The sequence below is a fragment of the Scyliorhinus torazame genome, chromosome 5 (genome assembly GCF_047496885.1).
Source record: "Scyliorhinus torazame isolate Kashiwa2021f chromosome 5, sScyTor2.1, whole genome shotgun sequence".
NCBI lineage: Eukaryota > Metazoa > Chordata > Chondrichthyes > Carcharhiniformes > Scyliorhinidae > Scyliorhinus > Scyliorhinus torazame.
The window spans coordinates 210,458,905-210,473,158 of NC_092711.1; the positions used below are offsets into that span (position 1 = coordinate 210,458,905).

Here is a 14,254-nt window from a genome sequence, read left to right on the forward strand (position 1 = left end):
CTCAAAAATACAAAAGCAAAGAAGCTGAAGCCCAGCAGGGCATAAGGAAGAAAACAACTGGAAGAGAACAAAGGTGAAGAGAGAGAGAAGACACAGGCAACACTTGTGCCAGTAACCTTATATCTGTGTTTGATACCGCCCCCCCTCTTTGCCCCGTATTGGTTTCCAAGTTTTAAATTGTGACTTCTGAACAGTGGTTTTTACCATCATTCACATTGATCCTTGACTTATTCCCTTTGCAGTCTAGCTGAGAGGCTGGTGAAGGGTTTCACCGCCAAGCTGACCTTGGCTTATTTAGAATAATGCAGCTTGTATTTCAACTGTAGTTACAATAATTTTAAAACTTGGATTTTAGCTATTTCCTGGGAAATGGACTACATCACCTTCAAACTGGTTCAAGCCCATGAGGATGCCCAGGCAGCTGGATCTGCCGCCATTGGTGGCATACCCCAGGTCCAAGGGGCGATCGATAGAACGCATGTCCCCTATGGGTACCGGTTCAACAGGAAGGGCTTCCACTCCTTGAATGTGCAGTTGTTGTGTGACCACCAGCTGTAAATCGTGCATGTCTGCATCCAATACCCAGGCAATGTGCATGACACATACGTCCTGATGTACTCATTGGTTTTTGGAATCTTCTCGATGCTCCCTCAGGTGAGAGGTTCGCTCTTGGGTGACAAGGATTAACCACTGTGGTCATGGCTAATGATGCCTATGCGGAGGTCCCAGGTGAACATGGACACCTGTTATAGCGATGCATATGCTGCCACCAGGAGCATCCTCGCACGGTGCATCGGGGTTCTCACGATGCTCTTCTCATCCAGGACTGCTCTTGTGGGGGGGCATGAGTATAGCCCCTAGAGGTCCTCGAGCGTCATGGTGGCCTGTTTCATACATCATAACATCGCACAGCAGAGGGGTGACATGCTGGTGGAGGAAGAGGAAGAACGGCAGGCGGCATCTGACAAAGAGGAAGAGGATGGTGTCCAGATGGATCTGGGCATGGAGTCTGAGCTGATATGCAAGCCTCCCAACGTGTGACCCAGGGCTGGGCACACGGGACAACTTCAGCACTTCCCGGTTTACCAACTAGAAGGCCTGGCCACCGACAGCTCCACTGCCCTAACACACCTCTTTTCCCTGCGCCCCCTAAATTCATTCCACTGTTTCACGGAATCCCTCTTCCCCTGAACCTCTCAACATTCCCTCTCCCTCTGTCCTTCCAATTTTTCCCTCTCCCTCAATCTTTCCAACCTTTCCCTCTCCCTCAGTCCTTTCCCCACTACCACAGCTCCCTATCCCCACTCCAAGGGTCATACCAGCATCCCACAGGGTCTTGTCCATGGGACGAAGGATGATGACCGCTCGCAGTGTGATGAGCTTTGATGTTCTCCATTGTTTGACAAAGTCTGACTCCTGTCTTTAGGATAAGATACCATTGTCCGCCGGGTAATCCCAGCATGTATGCTGGCAAATACGTCTCATGGGCCCATATGACGGAAGATGGTGAACGGTTAGGGCTCACTCACTGGGGATGCTGTCACATGAGGTCGGGCTCACACTTATGGGCCCATGCCCTGCTACTTCGTGGTGAAGGTGTCAGTATGTGGGACGTTCATGTGTTATGTGCGCCCTGCCCTGCCCCAATCTTTCACGTCCACCCCCTTCCCACCTGGCAGGCACATATCACCCAGCGTTCCAGACCACCCTTTATTTATTTTTTTAAAAAATTATTTTTATTCAGATTTTTATCAAAACATCATTTTTGCATAACCATTAACAACATTTAGCAAATCAATGTGAACGTTAACATTATATAAGAAAAAAGAACAAGAATACGCAACATTCCCCCCCCCCCCCCCCCCCCCCCCCCCCCCCCCCCCCCCCCCCCCCCCCCCCCGGATTGCTACTGCTCCTGACATTTTATTGCTCTCCTAGAAAGTCGAGGAACGGCTGCCATCTCCGAGAGAACCCCGTCATGGACCCTCTCAAGGCAAATTTATTTTCTCGAGACTGAGAAACCCAGCCATATCACCAATCCAAGTTTCCACACTCGGGGGTTTCGAGTCCCGCCACATTAAAAGGATCCGTCTCCGGGCTACCAGGGAGGCAAAGGCCAAGACCTCGGCCTCTTTCGCTTCCTGAACTCCCGGATCGTCTGACACACCAAAGATCGCTATCTCTGGACTCGGCACCACCCCGCATGTCTAGGATCTTGACAATGCCTTAGCGAATCCATGCCAGAATCCTTTAAGAGCCGGACATGCCCCAGAACATCTGGACATGGTTCGCTGGGCTTCCCGCACACCTCGCACATCTATCCTCAACCCCAAAGAACTTGCTTATTCTCGTTGTCGTCATGTGTGCCCGATGGACCACCTAAACTGGATTAAGCTAAGCCTGGCACATGATGAAGAGGAATTAACCCTATTTAGGGCATCCGCCCACAGGCCCGAATCCAGCTCCCCGCCTAGCTCCTCCTCCCACTTGCCCTTAAGTTCCACCACTGGGCTTCCTCTGCCTCCTGTAGTTCCTGGTAGATGTCCGACCACCTTCCCCTCCCCTCCCCAGGTGTCGGAGACCACCCTATCTTGTAACCTATGCGGGGTAGCAACGGAAATGCCACCACCTGTTTTTTAAGAAAGGCGCGTACCTGAAGGTATCTGAAGGCATTTCCAGGGGGCAATTAAATTTCTCCTCCAGCGATTTCAAGCTGGGCAAAGTCCCGTATTTGAACAGGTCCCCCATCCTTTTAATACCTGCCCTATGCCAGCTTTGAAACCCTCTGTCTATCTTGCCCGGGACAAACCTGTGATTGTTGTGTATTGGGGTCCAAACTGAGGCTCCCTCTGTGCCTTCTCCACTGACCCCAGATCCTTAGTGCCGCCGCCACACCAGACTTGAGGAGTAGGGCGCCGGCGAAAATGGCAGAGGTACGTTACGAGTGCCCCTAAGCTGGAGCCTTTGCATGGGGCCGCCTCTAACCGCTCCCACATCGACCCCTCCCCCAATACCCAATTCCTAATCATGGCTATGTTAGCCGCCCAGTAGTAGCTGCAAATATTCGGCAGCGCCAGCTCCCCCCCCTCCGACTGCGCTCTAGGTATAGTCTCTTTACTCGCGGGGTCTTATTTGCCCATAAAAATCCCAAAATGATCTTGTTCACCCGCTTGAAGAAGGACTTCGGGATGAAGATGGGAAGGCACTGGAAGACAAACATCTTAATGGTCTGCACCCTCCCCGCTCGAGAAAGCGGGAGCATGTCCCACCTTTTAAAGTCCCCCTCCAAGCTGCTCTACCAACCGGGATAAGTTAAGCTTGTGGAGGGCATCCCAGTTCCGAGCCACCTGTATATCTAGGTACTGAAAGCTCTTCTCCACCATCTTAAGTGGAAGCTCTCCCAGTCTCTGCTCCTGCCCTTTAGCTTGGATCACGAACATCTCGCTTTACTTCTCGTTTAATTTGTACCCCGAAAAATTGCCGAAGTCCTTCAAAATCTGCATGACCTCCCCCATCCCCTATAGTGGGTCCGAAATATACAGGAGCAGATCATCCGCATAGACCGAGACCCGATGCTCCTCCCCCCGAACCAACCCCTGCCAGTTCTTTGAAGCCCGCAGCACTAAGGCCAACGTAATAGGGAGAGGGGGCACCCCTCTTCCCTCGGTGAAGCCTAAAATACTCCGACCTCACCCTGTTCGTGCATACACTTGCTACGGGGGCCTGATAAAGTAGTTGGGCCCACCCTATGAATCCCTCACCAAATCCAAACCTTCTTAGCTTTTCCCACAGGTACTCCCATTCCACCCGGTCAAAGGCTTTCTCTGCATCCATCGCAGCCACTACCTCTGCCTCCCCTCCTTCTGTGGCCATCATAATAATGATTAGGAGCCTCTGTACATTGGAGTTCAGTTGCTTGCCCTTAACGAAGCCTGTCTGATCCTCCCCTTTCACTCATCACCCCTGGGACACAGTCCTCAATTCTAGCGGCCAAAATCTTGGCCAGCAAGTTGGGCAACTAGGTTCAAGAGCGATATCGGTCTGTAGGACCCACATTGTAACGGATCTTTCTCCCATTTGAGACTGAGTGAAATTGAAGCCTGTGACATTTTTGGGGGGAGGGTCCCTCTTTCTTTAGCCTTGTTAAAGGTCCTTAGCAAGAGTGGATTCAACAGTTCTGAACATTTCTTGTCGAATTCTACAGGATAGCCGTCCGGCCCCGGGCCTTGCCCGACTGCGTACTCCTAGGCCCTTAACAATCTCCTCCAACTCTATCGGGGCCCCCAGTCCCTCCACCAGATCCTCTTCCACCTTTGGAAACCTCAATTGGTCCATGAATTGCTTCATCCCTTCCCCTCCCGCCGGGGGTTCTGACTCGTACAGTTTACCATAAAACACCCTAAAGACTTTGTTCACCCCCTCTGGGTCCAAGACCGTGTTACCTTCTGATGTGTTGGGTGTTCTGGATCACATACAGGTCGCCAACACTTGAAGTAGTGCAACACTATTTTATTAAAAGGTTAACTATTTAAACATACTTGAACTGTGGGGTAAATACGATACCAGCTTTAAATAAAGACCTTTGCCTTGTCCTAATCAGTTGATGCACTCAGCACATGGTGGATGTCTGTGTTGCAGGCTGTGAGCTCTGTGCTCCTAGCTAGCTGCTACTCAAATGAGCGGGAACTCTCCTGTCCCCTGTCTTTATAGTGCGTGTGCTCTCACTGGTGATTGGCTGCAGTGTTGTGTATGTTGATTGGTCCCACTGTGTGTCCATCAGTGTGTGTCTGCACCATGATATACTGGTGTATATTATGACACCTTCGTTATCCCTAACTTCCCGAATTTCCCTGGCCGCCTCCCTCCTACGAAGTTGGTGCGCCAGCTTTCTACTCGCTTTCATAGACTGCCCCTTTTGCCTTCCTCAGCTGTGCTACCGCTTTCCCTGTGGTCAGCAGATCAAATCTATACGAGAATAAACTTTGTGGACGTGGGAGAAAATAGAGAACTCCTTCGCCCTCGGCCGAGCGAACCTCCATGGGTCTACGCCCCCCACCTGTTCCATGAAACCCCTCAGTTCTTTAGCCGCTGCTGGTCGCTTTCCTAACCTCGACTTTGACAGGTCCAATACAAGGTCAATAACTGTGTTGAAGTCACCCCTCATGATCAAATTATGTCAGTCTAAGACCGGAATTTTACCCAGCATGCGTCTCATGAATTCCACGTCATTCCAGTTCGGGGCGTAGACGTTCACAAGCACCACCTGGGTCCCTTGCAGCTTCCCACAAACCATTATGTATCTGCACCCTTTGTCAACCACAATACTCCCTGCCTCGAATGCCACCAGTTTACTGACCAGAATTGCTACCCCTCTGGTCTTTGAATCCAGCCCCGAATGGAACACCTGGCCCACCCCACCCCTTTCTCAACTTGTTTGATCTGCGAGTTTTAGATGCGTCTCCTGTAGCATGGCTACGTCTGCCTTTAACCCCTTTAGGTGCGAGAATTCGCGAGCCCTCTTGACCGGCCCATTCAGACCCCTCACATTCCACGTTATCAGTCTGGACGGGGGGGTTAGCCCCCCGCCGCTCCTTCCCTGCCGACTAGCCATCCCCCTTTTTTCGGCCAGCCATGAGCCTGCGTCCCCCGCTTACTCGAGCCCTCCCATTGGAGCCCCCCTCTCCTCAGACTCTCCATCTGTTCCCCAAAGTTGGCTTCTCTTCTGTCAGCAAGGCAGCATCCTACCCCCCGCCCCCCCCCCAGGTCCGCCCCCCCCCCCCTCCCCTGCCGCCAGTTAAACAAAAAAAACAAACCCCGGGCGCTAACCCGGTCCCACAAAAGAAACGGCTCCAGATGCCTGAAGTGCAGCCCTAAGTAAAGGGCCCCTCTCTCCCCTCTGTGACTCCGAACTCCACAAAAGCCGAGAGCATGGCCAGAGAAACAGGGAACAAGAAAGGGAAACAAGATGACATAGCTCCCTCCGGCTATCAAACAATTAACATTACTCCCAATCTTATGTTCGGACAGCATCATGCTACCCCTTCCCAACAGAGCGTTTCATCCCAGTGTGGCTGTCCTTTAGCTCGAGTCCAGCTTTTCCTGTTTGATAAATGTCCACGCCTCGTCCGGAGTAACAAAGTAGTGGTGACGATCTTGATACGTAACCCAAAGCCTCGCCGGATGCAGCAGTCCGAACCTCACCCCTTTGATGTGGAGGGCCGTCTTAGCACGGTTGATAACCAGTGGGCCTCTTGGCCAGTTCTGCTCCCAGGTCCTGGTAAATGCGGATTACGTTGTTCTCCCACCTGCTGCTCCGCTCCTTTTTAGCCCATCGTTCCTTGTCTGAGAAGCGGTTTAAACCATACCACCATAGCCCTCGGCGGTTCATTAGTCTTGGGCTTCCTTGCAAGAACTCTGTGCACTCCGTCCAGTTCCAGAGGTCGAGGATATGCCCCCGTCCTCATCAGAGTCCCCAGCAATGTGGTCACAAATGCACTCGCATCCGACCCCTCCGCACCCTCAGGGAGGCCCAGAATTCGCAGGTTTTGTCTCATGGACCTGTTTTCATAGTCTTCCAATCTCTCCTGCCATCTCTTATGCAAGGCATCATGTGCCTCACGCTGACGGCCAGACCAAGTATCCTGTTTTCATTATCCGAAACCTTTATCTCGATCTCCTCGATCGCCTCCTCCTGCATCTTCTGGATCTCAACCATCTTCTCCATTGAGGCCTTCATCGGGGCCAGCCTCTCCGTTTTTAGGTCAGCAAAACAACTTCTGAGGAACTCCTGCTGTTCCCGTGACCACTGGGCCCATGCTGCCTGATCCAAGCCGGCCGCCATTTTGTGTTCCCACGCCTGTTCCACCCGCTTCTCGGTACTCGCTTGTTTCGCCGTCCTACACCTGGCCCCCTCCATATACCGATGCGGGGAGCCTTCCAGTGTTGTTTGCCCGCCGAATTTCACCGAGGAGGAGCTGCTGAAACTCCTTAAAAGGGCCCGTAAGTCCGTTCACGGCGGGAGCTGGCGATTTTGCAACCTACCCTCGCATGGTCGCCACTGGAAGTGAGCCCACCCTTTCGAATGCTCAGACGGAAGTTGGAGTCAGATTGGTGGTGCTAAAGTATTTAATGGTGACAATGTACAATGGTGTACCCTTACCCCTAACTATATTCCATCAATTGCACCTGCGCCAATTTAAGTATCATCTATCTTCCTTATTTTATGGGCCACCGCTCCACCTAGGTGTTACCCCAGGAAGCACATTAGACTTGGAGGCATCACAGGTCTCGCCTTCTGACCTGTGATGCCCTTGGCAGTCGTCATCTGGAGGGCCTGGACCTGGATGGGCCTGGTCGACCTCCAGGTATCACAGTTGATGTCGTGTCACCCTGGTCTGCCCATGAGATGCACCAGTGTCAGGTGGAGGGGATTCGGAAAGGCTGAAATATTCTCGCACCTCTTCTGCAGGAGGCACCAGAATGGACCCCATCACTTCCTCCTCCCTCGGGGTGCTCGCTGGCCTACTCCATGGGATGGAGCGGAGGTTGGAGTGAGATTCGGAGGCTCCATCGTCATCTGGCACTGCCAGTCCTGGAGGCCTGCCTGCATGAAAGGCAGCTGACTGCCAATCCTAATCCCATTTGCCAGCACTTGTCCCATAGCCTCGAATGTTAAGATGTGCCAAGTACTCATCCAGGTACTTGTGAACGGATGTGAGGCAACCCGCCTTTACTACCCTCCCAGGAAGTGCAATCCAGGCCGTTACCACCCTCTGGGTAAAAATGTTTTTCCTCAAATCGCCCGAACCTCCCATCCCTCACCTTGAATTTGTGTCCCCTTGCAACCGATCCTTCAACTAAGGTGAACAGCTGTTCCCTCTCCACCCTGTCCATGCCCCTCATAATCTTGTACACCCCGAACAGGTCGCCCATCAGTCTTCTCTGCTCCAGGGAAAACAATCCAAGCCTATCCAACCTCTCTTCACAACTTAAATGTTCCATCGCAGGCATCATCTTAGTGAATCTCCTCTGCACCTCATCCTGTGAAAACACATCCTTCCTGCAATGTGGCGACCAGAACAGCACACAGTACTCCAGCTTTGCCTCACCAATGTTCTATATAAACCTAACATGGCTTCCTTGCTTTTGCAATCTATGCCACGATTGATAAAGGCAAGTGTAGGCCTTTTTCACCACCCTATTAACCTGCCCTTCTATCTTCAGAGATTACCTGAATTGTGACTGCACGGAACTGCCAGAAGAAGCACAAATTCCATTTGATTCACTTCCAGCGGGGGATCATAGCCTCCCAAATGGAGAATCCAGTCACAGATCATTACTTTCCAAATGCACTATTCTCACCTTCATCGGGATTCTAATATTTTTCCAATAAGTGAAGTTCCACTCACTGGCCTGTAATTTAGTTCATTTTGCCTCCTTCCCTCGAGGGGTTGGTGATAATAATAATCGCTTATTGTCACAACTAGGCTTCAATGAAGTTACTGTGAAAAGCCCCGAGTCGCCACATTCCAGAACCTGCTCGGGGAGGCCGGTACGGGAATTGAACCCGCGCTCTGGCCTTATTCTGCATTGCAAGCCAGCTATTTAGCCCTGTGTGCTAAACCAGCCCCTAGTTTAGCACAATGCAGAATAATGCCAGCAGCGCGGGTTCAATTCCCGTACCGGACTCCCCGAAAAGGCGCTGGAATGTGGCGACTAGGGGCTTTTCACAGTAACTTAATTGAAGCCTACTTGTGACAATAAGCAATTATATATTCTATATATTTGAAGATTGACAGTTTTCCAATACTTTGGCTCAATTCCAGAATCCATGGATTTTTGGAAAATAACTCCCAATGGATCCACAATCTCTGTAGCGACCTCCTTCACAATCCTGGGGTCCAAAGCATCAGACTCAGGGGTCTGGTCAGCCTTTATCCCTATGAGTTTACCTGAATCTAATTCTCTGGTGATGGTGACTGTATTTAACGCCTCCCCTGTAGTTTGTACTATTTCTGGGATGCTCAGTAAAGACCAATGCAAAATGTCTATTAATCCCTCTGCGATTTTCTTGTTCCCCATAATTACTTCCCTGGTTTCAGTCTCTGAGGGTCCAATGCTTACTTTTACATCTCTCTCCCTTTTAATGAACTTAAAAAAAAGCTCTTGCTGTTCGTTTTTATGTCTCCCGCTTGCTAGTTTATGGTCTCCCTCCTAATTGTATTTTTGGTCCATCTTTGCTGCATTCTGAATCTCTCCCAGTCTTCTGGTCTCCCATCACCTTCACCATTGATTTGCTGAAGTTTTAGAATTGGAGCTGAAAGTTAAACCTTTTCCAGAGATGATGACAGTTCACATCTATCAAATCCTACAGTAGCCATGGCCAGTGAGATAGGAGAGGATGAGAGAGATTAGTTTTTTTCTGTTGGGAGAGATTGAATTAAAATATTTCTGGATGGATGGATTGAAAATTAGATGGGAAGACGGGGACAGACAAATATGTTTTCAAAATGATTTCAGGAGTTCAGCCTGAAAGTGGTTTTCAGTCTTGCCCAAGTTTACACTTCCCCAAAGTTGTTTGTTATATTTTCCAGGTGCGTTTCTCATTCCCTACACGCTCATGCTGGCACTGGTTGGGATGCCTGTGTTCTTCTTGGAATGTTCCTTTGGTCAGTTTGCCAGCCTCGGACCAGTTGCAGTGTGGAAGGCCGTGCCAATCATGCAAGGTTAATATTCATTTGTCAACAGTTTAAATGATTAATAGGTGTTGAGATGTTGATTGTAACTTTCTTATCAGGCAGGATTTAAGTCAGGCTTGAGGTACAAGTTGCAACCTGATCATTCATTCAGTTAACAAGAGCAGGTAGGTACAGGCAGCAAAGAGGCAGGCACAGTGAGTGACATGTTCCCTTCCCGCATTCCAAATGTAATTTAATATTATTAATGCTGGTGCCCTTTTTCATTTTCCTGAAAGATTGGAGGGTAGCTAATATAAGCCCCGTATTCAAAACGGGAGGTGGAGAGAAACCAGGGAGCAATACGCCAGTGAGCCTAACGTCTGTAGTAGGTAAGTTGCTAGGGTCCATGTGGATGTAGTTTATTTAGACTTTCAGAAGGCTTGTGACAAGGTCTCATATAGCAGATTACTATGTAAAGTTCAAGTGCATGGGTTTGAGATGGAGATAATGCTAGTTTGCAGCCAGGAAGCAAAAAAAGTGAAATAAATGGGTCTTTTTCTGATTGGCAGGCAGTGACTTGCGGGGTACCGCTGGGATGTGTGCTCGGACCCCAACTAGGACTCTAGCATTATATATTAATGATTTGGATAAGGGAACTAAATGTATTATCTCCAAATTTGCAGATGATACAAAGTTGGGTGGGAGGGTGAGCTGTGAGGAGAATGCTTCAGCAGGATTTGGACAAGCTAAGTGAGTGGGCATCTGTGTTGGAGATGCAGTTTAATGTGGATAGATGTTAGGTTATGCACCCGTAGCAAAAATAGGAAGGCAGATTACTATTCGAATGGGTGCAAATTGAGAGAGATGGATACTCAGGGAGACCTTGGTGTCCTCGTGCATCAGTTGCTGAAAGTAAGCATGCAGGTACAGCAGGCAGTAAAGAAGGCAAATGGTATGTTAGCCTTCATAGCGAGAGGATTTGAATATAGGAATAGGGATGTTTTACTGCAATTGCATAGGGCGTTGGTGATGATAATGATTGGTGAAGCAGGCCCGAAGTGCTAAATGGCCTCCTTCTGCTTCTGTGTTCTATGCATGTTTCTATGTAAGTGGTGGCTTTTTGACTTTGTAATGAAAGTAAAAGATTTAATGGCCACGTTGAGCTTAAACTAGAACGCGACAAGGCCGCTAAATCGCGGGAGAGGCCAAAATCGACAACCGCACTGGTGCCGATCTGTTTGCGATCCACCCGGCCAACTCACATCGGCAAAATCAGGGATCCCGCCGTAGTGTGGAGAAAAACCAATAATCACCACTTAAGCCCAATCTCCATACAATTAACAGGGCAGGCCCCCGACCTAATGCTCCCCTGTGACCTAACAGCCTCCCCAGCAAGTGGTCACGAAGGTGCCGATTAGTACTTCTTTTCAAAATGTGAGGCTGGCGGAAGGGCTGCTGCGAGGACACGAGGATGTGAGTATCCATCTTCACTCACAGGCAAACAGCTCGGGGTCAATGGAGTTGCTGCCCCAGTGGGCGGCACGGCAGCACAGTGGTTAGCACTGTTGCTTCACAGCGCCAGGGTCCCAGGTTCGATTCCCGGCTTGGGTCACTGCCTGTGTGGAGTCTGCACGTTCTCCCTGTGTGTGCGTGGGTTTCCTCCGGGTGCTCCGGTTTCCTCCCACAGTCCAAAGATGTGCGGGTTAGGTTGATTGGCCATGATAAATTGCCCTTGATGTCCCAAAAAGTTAGGTGGGATTACGGGGATGGTGGAGGTGTGGGGATAGGGTGGAGGTGTGGGCTTAGGTAGGATGCACTTTCCAAGAGCCAGTGCAGACTCGATGGGTCAAATGGCCTCCTTCTGCACTGTAAATTCTATAATTCTATGGTAAGTCCCGAAAGACATGGGTCGGAGAATCGCCGGGGGCTGGTGTGAATCCCACCCCCGCCGGTTGCCGAATTCTCCGGCACCAGATATTCGTCGGGGGTGGGAATCGCGCCGCGCCAGTTGGTGGGCCCCCCCCCCCCCCCCCCCCGGCGATTCTCCGGCCCGCGATGGGCCGAAGTCCCGCTGCTGGAATGCCTGTCCCGCCAGCGAGAATCAAACCACCTCTCTTACCGGCGGGACAAGGCGGAGCGGGCGGGCTCCGGGGTCCTGGGGGGGGGGGGGATCTGGCCCCAGGGGGTGCCCACACGGTGGCCTGGCCCGCGATCGGGGCCCACCGATCCGCGGGCGGGCCTGTGCCGTGGGGGCACTCTTTTCCTTCTGCCTTCGCCATGGTCTCCACTATGGCGGAGGCGGAAGAGACCCCCTCCACTGCGCATGCGCGGGGATGCCATGAGCGGCCGCTGACGCTCCCGCGCATGCGCCGCACGGCAAAGTCATTTCCGCGCCAGCTGGCGGGGCACCAAAGGCTTTTCCCGCCAGCTGGCGGGGTGGAAATCAGTCCGGCGCGGGCCTAGCCCCTCAAGGTGAGGGCTCGGCCCCTCAAGATGCGGAGAATTCCACACCTTTGGGGCGGCGTGATGCCGGACTGATTCGTGCCGTTTTTGGTGCCGGTCGGCGGTCATCGCATCGATTGCGGAGAATCCCGCCCATGCTGTTAGGTGAATTGGACACCCTGAATTCTCCCTCTGTGCACCCGAACTGTGGCGACTCGGGACTTTTCACTGCAACTTCATTGTAGTGTTAATGTAAGCCGATTTGTGACAATAAAGATAATTATTATTATTATAATATGTGCTCTGAGTAGGGTGGGAGAGCCACTGGGGGCATGCCTGAGTAGTGGTGGGCCGTCGTCGGTTGGGGGGTTTTATGGAGCGGGGGGGGCGGGGTGGTGGCTGCCCCTGCCAGGGCTAGGCTTGGGGTGGGGGGGGGGGGAGTGGGGGGGGGATGCCTTAACACCCGCGGGTGCACCATGCCAACCATGGACTGTGTGTCCTGTTATGGGGGCAACCCAGCCCCTGCCCACCGACCACTCACTCCTACTGATGGCAGAGGACTCTGGCCAGTGGCTGAAGGCTATAGCTAATTGGGAATTGCTAATCGTAGTGATTCATCCCATGTGAATCCCCGTGGGTGGACTGGTATGTATCTTGTGTGAGTTATTATCTAGCATCCCAATTGTGATGAATGGTTACTGCACCTTTAATGTAATGGTCCCTTTTAGACCGGATTTGGAACCCAGGGGGACTCCGCCTCCGGCTCCACCCCCCAGGGAGCCATATATAAGGTAATGTCCAGTGGGCAGTGTGCAGTGAGCACACTTCTCGGTAGCTGACTGGTTCTCTACTAATTAAAGCCTTTGTATTACCAATCATCTCTCTCGACTTGTAATTGAGAGTATCTCACCAATCAGACCGTGATGCCTGCACACTGTGCCTGAACACTGCAGGAGGCAGCACCTAGGACGCAGCGGCTAACATCCAAACACCCAGGGGCTGGACCCCAGCATCGGGGACACATTGGTAACTACAGGGTTGGTGTGTGCACCAGGAAGGGAACCAGCACCTGGTCCAGGTAACGTTACATGCGGGTATCTGGGGTACAATGATTGCTGCAGCCGGGGGTGTGTAGGCAGAGTTTGTCGGACGGGGGGAAGGGTGGGAGGATCCTTACAGATATTGTTCGGCACCGGCAATATCATGGACCCCGCGGAATCTGCCCTAGTGGTGCTGCTGGCAGGCCAGGCGACCAGATGCTGGAGGAGGCAGCGGCAGCAGCATCGACAGTGGCTCAAGGTGGTGGCCATGTTCAGGGCCCTGCCCAACACCTGAAGACCAGGCTGCCCATCAGCCAGCGAGGGATCCAGAAGGGGAGGCCCACAATGGCTTAAGGTGCAGAGACGTAGCTGATCTTTCAAGCAGATGCAAAGGTGTAGTTGGTTTGCTGAGCAGATGTGCAGGTGTAGTTGGTCTTTCAAACAGATGTACAGGTGTAGTTGGTCTTTCGAACAGATGTACAGGTGTAGTTGGTCTTTCGAGCAGATGTGCAGGTGTATTAGGTCTTTCGAGATGTACAGGTGTAGCTGGTCTTTTGAGCAGATGCACAGGTGTAGTTGGTCTTTTGAGCAGATGTACCGGTGTAGCTGGTCTTTTGAGCAGATGTACAGGTGTAGTTGGTCTTTTGAGCAGATGTATCGGTGTAGTTGGTCTTTCGAGCAGATGTACTGGTGTAGCTGGTCTTTCGAGCAGATGCACAGGTGTAGTTGGTCTTTGGAGCAGATGTACAGGTGTAGCTGGTCTTTTGGGCAGATGCACAGGTGTAGTTGGTCTTTGGAGCAGATGTACAGGTGTAGTTGGTCTTTGGAGCAGATGTACAGGTGTAGTTGGTCTTTGGAGCAGATGTACAGGTGTAGCTGGTCTTTTGAGCAGATGCACAGGTGTAGTTGGTCTTTGGAGCAGATGCACAGGTGTAGTTGGTCTTTGGAGCGTGTGCCGCAAGAGACTCAGCCTAAACAAGGGGATGATGCGGCACCTGTGCAATGCCCTCGCGTATTTGGCAACATGTGGAGGAGCAGGATTCCCGCTCCCGGTGCCTGTGAAGGTCACTGCAGCCCTGAAACTCCACCTCAGGA

The 14,254-nt window shown here is 51.6% G+C and overlaps 1 protein-coding gene across 1 annotated transcript in view; it reads left to right on the forward strand.

The window, feature by feature from the left end:
• The first annotated feature begins 876 nt into the window (after positions 1-876).
• The window catches only part of LOC140418107 (sodium- and chloride-dependent neutral and basic amino acid transporter B(0+)-like), a 111,359-nt gene continuing 97,981 nt past the window's right edge, over positions 877-14,254 (forward strand). Inside the window, exons 1-2 of the mRNA XM_072501525.1 lie at positions 877-1,021; positions 9,594-9,725. Coding sequence (XP_072357626.1) covers positions 877-1,021; positions 9,594-9,725 — 277 coding nt within the window. The remainder of the gene's footprint in view (positions 1,022-9,593; positions 9,726-14,254) is intronic.